Source organism: Gorilla gorilla, chromosome 19 (assembly GCF_029281585.2).
Source record: "Gorilla gorilla gorilla isolate KB3781 chromosome 19, NHGRI_mGorGor1-v2.1_pri, whole genome shotgun sequence".
Classification (NCBI taxonomy): Eukaryota; Metazoa; Chordata; class Mammalia; order Primates; family Hominidae; genus Gorilla; species Gorilla gorilla.
The window spans coordinates 101,523,307-101,532,352 of record NC_073243.2 but is presented as its reverse complement, the minus strand read 5'-3'; the positions used below and the strand labels follow the sequence as shown (position 1 = coordinate 101,532,352).

The following is a 9,046-nucleotide window of genomic DNA, read 5'->3' as shown; positions in this document are numbered from 1 at the left end:
CTTCTTTGAAGCAGACGATGACATTTTAGTTTATATTTAAGGGGAAACACATTCAAATGCTATTTGGACTCAAATTTCTAAGGAAGAAAAGGAAGTGGTAAACTCTGAAGATAGAACCTCAATTCCCTTGCTGAGTGACGCGGTCAATGAGCACCAATCGCCTACGGGAGGCCAGAAAAGGCTGCGTGGTGCTCCCCTCTCAGGGCCTGGCCCTGTCCACCTGGGCCTTGGTGACCCGCAGCCGGGACTCTTGCTGTAAAGTGACGCAGTGCTCTCCCTGGGAGGACAGTGGGTCCAGCAAACCCAACTCAGCCCTCAGGGGGCACTTGAAATTGTAACTACCCCAGGCCTTTGGAAACAACCCTCAACCTTGAAAGGGGAAATTCCCAGTGGGAATTGATGCAAACTGTGGTCAGTTACACAAAAAGGTAGAGTTTACTGTAATCTGGGGGCTATTTTTGGTTGCAGAAAGAATACCCGGAGTAGAGAAGGAGGCCAGCGAGTCTCAGTTCGCTGCTGGCTCAGGGCCGCCCAGGTGCGAGGGCGTCTTCATCAGAATTCGGTGCTCCCGCGCGCCCCACCCTCCGGGGCCCTGCAGATGCCGGGTCCTGGGCCGCCAGCAGGCCCTTTGGCTCCTGCTGGAGACACTGGAAGACCAGGCGACCAGGACAGCGGGTCGGGCCAGTGCGGTGTGACACGAGGGCTCGAGCGGCTTCGCAGTTTAAACCTGTCCTCATCCTACACCTCCCACGGCTGTTTTGGATTCGGTGCCCTCGTGCCCCTCAGCTTGCCCAGCGGCACGTGGGCCTCAAGCCTTGTCCCCAGCGGCTGCGCCAGCCTAGCTGTGTTCACCTTGGGGCCGCGAGGGCCTCCCACCGGCTGGCAGCTGGTGGACACGCTGTCAAGATCGGGGGGAAAAAAGGAAGGAAGGAGGCTAGGGGGACACAGGGCTGGTGGCCTCCGCAGTCTTTGACCTGCGACGGGCGCGAGCGCACCTCCGCGCCTTTGCGCAGAGACCTTCCCCCAAGATTGGCTCACGACGCCTCCTACCCCGAAATCAAGGGCTCCCTGTGGCAAATCCTCACACGCCCTCCTCCTCCCCGCCCATCCCCGGCGCCAGGACTGACGGGGAGAGGGCAAGGCCGGGCCAGAGGGGCTCTGGGCCTGGACTGCGGCTGTCGCCCGCGGCCCTGCTCTTTTGGGCAGCCAGACGCGGGTTCAGCGCCCAGTCGCGGCCTCCGGGGGTGAGTCCGCAGATCCCAGCACGTGACACAGGCCAGGCATGGGGACGGGGAGTTCCTCGTCGTCCGTTCCCACTCAGATGCTCCCTGAGGTTCCGGAACACCCCGCTCCCAATCCCAGGATCTGACCAACCCTCAAGCCACGGCCGCCCCGGTTCTGCGAGACGGGGGACTCTGAGGATCGTCCTCCCTTCCGGGCTGGGACTCCCCCACGGCAGCCGACCGCCCCCAGTTCAGAGTGGCCCGGCCCGCAGCGCTCCCCGGGCACAGGTCCCAGGTGGACGGCTCCGCTCCCGCGCCCGGCTCCTCTGCCCGCCAAGCGCCCCGGGGATTCCCCGGCCTCCAAGCGGCCGCGGCCGGGTGGAGTCAGTCCCGAAGCCCGGGATCCCCCGAAGGGAGAAAACCCGCTCTGCTCCTCCGAAGCGGCGGGAGAAACTGGCCCCACCCAGGCCCGGGGGCCCGACGCCCTCGGCAGAGGCCGGCTCCAGGGGTCCGAGGTTCCCGAAGCTGGAGGCCGGCTCCGCCCCGGCGTCCCCCAGCCGCCACCTCCGCCCCCATCCCGCGGGCCGGCGGAGGGAGGGGCGGGGCCGCTTGCCGCCCGCGACTCGGGTTCGGCTTCTTTAGTGATTGCTTCTGCTTCTCCCGCGCCAACTGTCCCCAGCTCTGGGGCAACGCTGCCAGGTGCCCAGTCCCCGCGCTCGAGAGTGCGCCTGCCTGGCTCTGAACTCTGGCCAGGAAGGGGCGCGAGGGGAAGGCCCCGGGGGAAGGCGTGTCCCCGCGCCCCGCCCCGCCCCGCCCCGCCCCGCCCCGCCTCGGAAAGCCCCCGCGGTCCCGCCCACCCCAGGGGCTCGCTCAGCCTCCGGAGACTTTTTTCTTTGAGCGCAGCCGCCTGGTGCCGGTTTCCGCCGAGCTGGAGCGCGCGGGCCACGGCTTCTCTGGGGACGCAGAAGCGAGAAGCGGGGACCTCGGCGCGCGCCCCGCGTCCCGCTCTTCCTGCCCGCGCCCCGGCCCCCGGCCCGCGCCCCGGCCGCCGGCATGGTGCTGCTGGCCGGGACCGGGCCGGAGGGCGGCGGGGCGCGCTGCATGACCCCGCCACCGCCGTCCCCACCCCGGGGCGCGCAGGTCGAGGAGGACCCCGCTGACTACGAAGAGTTTGAGGACTTCTCGAGTCTGCCAGACACCCGCAGCATCGCCTCGGACGACTCTTTCTACCCTTTCGAGGACGAGGAGGAGCACGGCGTCGAGAGCGCGGAGAGCGTCCCGGAGGGCGTCCCGGAAAGCGTCCCGGAGACGGCGACCCTTCTGCGCGCCGCCTGCGCCAACAACGTGGGGCTGCTGCGGACGCTGGTGCGGCGCGGGGTGAGCGTCGAGGAGGCGCAGGAGACTGACCGCAACGGCAGGGTAAGCGGGCGTCCCCGCAGGATTTGAGCCCCCTCACTGCCCCCACTCCCCTCCTCCCCACCACATCCCCGCGTCTCCCAGGTCCTGGCTCCGGACGGGTCACTCAGCCGCCGCCCAGAGCGCCTTTTCCCCCCTGTTTGGGAGCGCGGTGCCCTGGGCCACTGGCTTCCCCGTCTCAGGCTGGGGGACGCGGTGCGGGGAGGGAGCAGTTTGCTCTGCCCGAGGTGTCAGCGCAGCAGAAACGCCAGTCCGGCGTCCTCACCGCATCCCCTTCTCGTTTACCGGTCCCCGTGGACCTCCTGACTGAATTCGCGCTGGCTGCCCGTGCTGCAATCCAGGATTGGCTTCTTGCGGCCCGGTCCCCTCCTGACTATTACCTTTCCCCAGGTCCCTGGCAGGGGACCATTCCTCCTCGCCTGCAGGAGACAGCCCCTCCTGCCGAGCGCCCCATTTGTCCCCTGGGCCCCTCGCGCCGCCCTTGTCCTAACACGCTGGGGCGCATATCGGCTCCTCCGGCCGCAATGATTTGGAAGCAACAGTTTCTTCCCTCGCCGGGACAGCTTGGTCCCCTACCCCACCTCCGCTGAGCTTTGTGGCCCGCGCCGCGACCAGCCAACGTGATCGCTGACTGGTCTGTCCGCAGGTCACCTCAGCGAGCCAATGCCAGCCGGGGCTCCCCAGAGTCAGGGCCTAGGGAGAGCCCCAGAGCCGCGGGCATCCACCCGGGTAGGGCAGGAGGCGCGGAGGCAGGCACAGGCTATCCATTCGTTATGACCAGATTCAGAGAAAACGAGATGTTTAGAAAAGAAAAGAAAAGAAAAGAAAAAAAGTTGGCTTAAGAAGACCTGAGACAGGACTGGCTGGTGGAACACCTTCCACCAAGCAAAGCACTTCAAGGGAAAACTGCAGAGTGACCACGGTGGCCAAGTCCCCAGTAGTCTGTGCTCAGTGGGCAAATGGCAGCGTTCTCACCTGATTTTTGTATTCTCCAAGGACCGTGGTATCTGCAGATGCAGCCTAGCACAAATGCAAATGCTTTTTGCTCAGGAGCCTGCAGCTGACAGAAAACATGTGCTTTGACTTGGGGACCCGGGTGACCTTGTGCCTTTGGTTTATCCTGCAGTGGGTGGGGCAGGTGGTTTGCCCTGACTGTGGTTTGAGCTGGGCTTAGGTGGATGGGAAGCCCTCGAATGTCACTTTCCCCTTGTACTACATTGCCCCCGTGATTCAATTACCTCCCACCGTGTCCCGCCCACAACACGTGGGAATTCAAGATGAGATTTGGGTGGGGACACAGCCAAACCATATCACACAACATTTGAACTTGGAGGAAGGGTCTGTGCTTGTCATATGTTAGGCAGTGAGACCTGAGGTGGGGTCCCCGTAGGTAGCATCACCTGGAGCCCTGTAGTTCCTGCTGCCGTTCCTCTTGCAATGCCTCCTCCCCCAGCCCTGGCGACAGATGCCCTGGCTGGCATGTGATTAGGGCTTGGAGCCCCACCCGAAGTCCTAGGGCCTGTTTCTCAAGTTCTACATTTGGTTTAACTGACTTTTCAGGCCCAGATGTGTGTAATCAGAAACCTTGCTTTCTGGAAGCCAGTATGGGGGCCAGCTTTAAAGGAAGCCCCACCAAGCTCATAAAGGAACAGGTGGGGTGGGCCTCTCCCCCTGTCCTGGGCAGCCTGGTGGTCTCCAGTGGGCTGGAATGGGCACAGGAGGGGCCTGGCTCGCCCAGTCCCCACTCTAGGGCACCACTGGGCTCAGCTTTATATAATGTTTCCTTTAGGGGCAAAACATAAATGTTTGAAAACAGCTGCATTGAAGAAAACTGACAGCAACGTAAACCATCCCCAGGGGCTCGAGCCTAACAGACTGAGTCTCCAGGCCACACAGCGGAGAGGCAGGGGAGGGCCGTGGTATGGGAGGCTAGCTCCAGCCTCCCAGCAGCTCTCTGCCTCAGTTTCCTCATCTGTAAAATAGGGATAACAGCAGCCTCTCCTCTTAGGATGTGAGCATAAAATGGCTTACTGCCCACAAGGCTCTGGGAAGGCCTGGCCCCAGGCTTGTGTTTACCATCTTGTTTCTCATTCGCCTGCCTTCTCTTGGCTTGGAAGAGAGCACCTTCTAGTTTAGTTTTGTTTTGTTTTGTTTTTTGTCTTCTGCCAGGCAAGGCTTTTTCTCTCGCTGCTTTTCTTCCCCTTTGATTACAGCAGAAGTGAAGACTTTGTTTCTCTGTGTCACGTAAAATAATGATGTAGGCCCGGACATAGCCTGCTAACTTAGAGACCCTTGGACTCTTTCATCTTTGGATCAGACGGAGCAGGGCCTGTGTTCTGTGCTTTGTGGGGCCAGTGGGGGGAGCGAGGCAGGAGCCTCCATTCTTTTCATTAGCTTCTCAAGGCTGTTGATCAAACAGCCTCTATCTTCCTGAAAAACAGCTGAAAGAATCAAGTGTGGCAAAGCCTTGATGCCCTGCTCGGTGGTAAATGGAGTGAGTCATTGCCAAAGTGTTTACTGCAGACCTACTGTGCTCCCGCTAGGTACTTTAGCAGACTCAAAACTGAATCTGGCAGTCCCTGCCTTTGAGAGTCCTAGCCTTTTAGTGAGGAGAAGAACTTGCAGAGGAAGAGCGGCTAGCTAAGACCTAGGAAACTGGGAGACGGACTGCTTTTCACATGACGGTGTCCAGTCTCCCCGACGGCAGCGTGGGTCACTCCCTCGCTGTCTGCAGGCTCCTGTTGTAAGGGCACCTTCCCTGGGAGGCTTTTCTGTCTCCTCTTGTCCAAGCCTACGGAACCTGGAGCTGAGCAAGGGTAATGTAGGCATTCACACATTTAGGTCTGAAATTATAAATAGGATGGTCATTTAGAGAGCAGGTGACGTTTGAGCAGAGACGGCATCTAGGGGAAAGAGGAGTTAGACAGAGGGAATAGTGTGTGCAAAGACTGAGGTGGGAACCTCATTGGAGCCTGGTCTCCAAGCTTATCATGATTAGTGGCAGTGAAAACCTTAAAGAAGGCCTGGACAGGTTTGGTGCAGTGGAGGGGTAATTGCATTAATGACAGAATGACAGCTCACAGGTACAGCCCACAGCCAGCTTTCTAGGAGGAAATGATCTCTAAAGGCGTCTAAACTTTTCTGGGACATGCTTGTTGAGCTCTTCATCTCTGGGCATTTAAGAAGGGAGCTTTGCCTGAGCTGACAGGCATTCCATTTGGTCTGGGTAACTAAGGGTCAGATGTGTTTTGTTTAAGAAAATGCATTCTCTCCTGCCTCCTGAGATTGGTAGAATGTTGGATGTGGCTCAGCACACCATTTTCCTTCTAAAATATTTATTGCTCTAAAAGCATTGCATGATTTAATATGCAACATGTAAATATTTGTCAGATAATTGCCCAATAACATTCAAAGCTTGCTTCCAATGTCTTCTGGATTTATGGTTGTTTTGTTCCTTCTGACTTGAGGCAGTGCAAGCTGCCATAATTCTTTTTCTTAATTCTTCTCTTCCACTTACTATCACCTGAAGTTCACCTTTATGGCCTTGGCGGCTCTTGAGATGACAGTGAAAACACACAAAGTGTGTTGTTTTAATTGTTGCAGAAGGGCAGTTTAAATGTCAGATAGCTCTTGGACTTAATTAGGCCCAAAAACGTGCTCAATTTAAAATACCGCACTCCTGTTCTGATGGGATTCTGCTTCTGCGTGTTCGTGTTTGTTTTTGAGACTGAGTCTTGCTCTGTCACTCAGGCTGGAGTGCAGTGGTGCAATCTCTGCTCACTGCAACCTCCGCCTCCGGGATTCAAGTGAATCTCCTGCCTCAGCTTCCCACGTACCTGGGATTACAGGCGTGCGCCACCACGCCCGGCTAATTTTTGTATTTTTAGTAGAGACAGGGTTTCATCATGATGGCCAGGCTGGTCTCGAACTCCTGACCTCAAGTGATCCTCTTGCTTGGCCTCTGAAAGTTCTGGGATTACCGGTGTGAGGCACCGCGCCTGCCCTGCTTCTGCGTGTTTAAATTTCCAGGGTCTCTTGGTTACGTTTTCCAAAGGCCCCTCCATTGGTTTGTTTTGTTAGGTCAGCAAAGCCCACATCACACCCAGTGTGGGTGTTTCCCTTTACTCTTGAGGTGCTTAAAATTAAAACTTAATTTTCATAGATTTATAGCGATGATCAGGGCTTTATCTTGAAATGTATGTGAGAAAGTTTTTATTTATTTATTTTTTTAATACTTCAGAAAGATTTATAAGCTCCAGAATCACTTTTCCCCTAAAATGAGAATCCAGTTATTGCAACAGCCCTCCGTCTTTACCGGGCCTCGGTGCTCATGGCTTGGGTGTGCACAGAAACGGGCTGACTAGCATAGAAAGTGACTTCTCTGGTTCTTGTTAGTTACCATAGAAAGTGAATTCTGGCCTCAGGCCTCTGTGTGCTTGCGGAGGGCCTGCAAGCACAAGCTTTGCTTTTTAGGAATGTATGTTAGGCTGGGCGTGGTGGCTCCTTCCTGTAATCCCAGCACTTTGGGAGGCCGAGGCAGGCAGATCACTTGAGCCTAGGAGTTTGAGAACAGCCTGGGCAACATGGTGAAAGCCCGTCTCTAAAAAAATACCAAAATTAGGCAGGCATGGTGGTGGACGCCTGTAGTCCCAGCTACTGGGGAGGCTGAGGCAGGAGACTCGCTTGAACCCAGGAGGCGGAGGTTGCAGTGAGTTGAGATTGCACCACTGTGCCCCAGGCTGGGCGACAGAACAAGACCCGTGTTTGAAAATAAATACATAAATAAATAGAGGCATGTATGCTAGTGTTTTAGTTGCATCTCCAAATTTTGAACTGTGAGAAAGCGGGTGAGGAGGGCAAATTGAGCAGAATCCTAGACCGGGAGTCCGAGGGGCTGGAGTCAGAGAAGGTTTCAGCTGAAATGGGCTTGGCGATGGGTGGGCTTGCAGATGTCTGCCTCTTCCTCTTCTGCTGACCGTGGTGGGGAGCACTCTGAGTCTAGCAGCAGTAGAGAGGCCCATGTGTTTTTTGTTTGTTTGTTTTTGTTTTTTTGTTTAGAGATGGAGTCTCGCTCTGTCACCCAGTCTAGAGTGCAGTGGTGTGATATCAGCTCACTGCAACCTCCGTCTCCCAGGTTCAAGCGATTCTCCTGACTCAGCCTCCTGAGTAGCTGGGATTACAGGCATGTGCCACCATGCCCGACTAATTTTTATGTTTTTAGTAGAGACGGGGTTGCGCCATGTTGGCCAGGCTGGTCTCGAACTCCTGAGCTCAAGTGATCCACCCACCTCGGCCTCCCAAAGTGCTGGGATTACAGGCATGAGCCACTGCACCCAGCCCCCATGTGTTTTTGATATAAGAATGTCAGTCATCTGTGGCCACAATCATGCTGCCTAACAAATAGCTACAAAACCTCACAGGTGTTTACAACTGTAAATGTTTTGCTGGGGGTGGCCTGTCTCAGCTGATGGAGGCTGGATTTGCTCATTCGTCTGCATTCAGCTGGTGGTCAGCTGCGAATGGCAAGACCAAAACAGTCTTAACTGGGAGGACTCATCACTGCTCCATTTGGTCTCTCATCCTCCAGCAGGCTGTCTCAGCTTGTTTTCCATGGCAGGGGCAGGGTTCCAGGAGAGCAGGCTGAGCAAATATGGCCTCATGATGCTTCAGCTTGGCTGAAGCATCACTTCTGGCTGCTTTGTCACGTATTGCTTATTTTATTTTATATTATTTTGAGATAGAGTCTCACTCTGTTGCCCAGGCTGGAGTACAGTGGCATAATCCTAGCTCACTGAGCCTTGACCTCCTGGGCACAAATGAACCTCCCACCTCAGCCTTCTGAGTAGCTGGGACTATAGGTGCACACCTCCATGCCAGGCTAATTTTTATTTATTTTTTGTAGAGACAGGATCTTGCTATGTTGCCCAGGCTGGTCTCAAACTCCTGGCATCAAGCAGTCCTCCTGCCTCAGCCTCCCAAGGTGCTGGGATTATAGGCATGAGCTACCATGCCTGGCCTCCTTTATTCTTTTCAGATTCTTTAACAACATGACTCAAATACCTTTTTTTTTTTTTGTCAATTAGGACTCATTAAAGAAGAGAAAACAGGCATTTGGTTTTTTAAAAAATTCCTTGATATAAGTGTGTTTGTGTTTATAACATTGTAATTATTATTATTATTGGTCAGCTGCCAACCTGAAAACAAACAACAGGTAGAATAATCTACTTCAAGCCTGTACTTACAGTGCTGATTTCCACCATAGTCTGACTTTGCCCCTGATCTACAGTGTGAAATGGAGAGAGGGCTCTGCTGCGTTTGGGTTTCTTGAGTACTTATTTTAAAATCTTATTTGTTTATTTATTTATTTTTTTGAGATGGATCTCGCTCTGTTGCCCAGGCTGGAGTGC

At 55.5% G+C, this 9,046-nt stretch overlaps 1 protein-coding gene across 1 annotated transcript in view; it reads left to right on the top strand.

Moving 5' to 3' along the window:
• Positions 1-1,862: 1,862 nt before the first annotated feature.
• The window catches only part of ANKRD33B (ankyrin repeat domain 33B), a 93,008-nt gene continuing 85,824 nt past the window's right edge, over positions 1,863-9,046 (top strand). Inside the window, exon 1 of the mRNA XM_031003459.3 lies at positions 1,863-2,642. Coding sequence (XP_030859319.2) covers positions 2,277-2,642 — 366 coding nt within the window. The 5' untranslated portion in view covers positions 1,863-2,276. The remainder of the gene's footprint in view (positions 2,643-9,046) is intronic.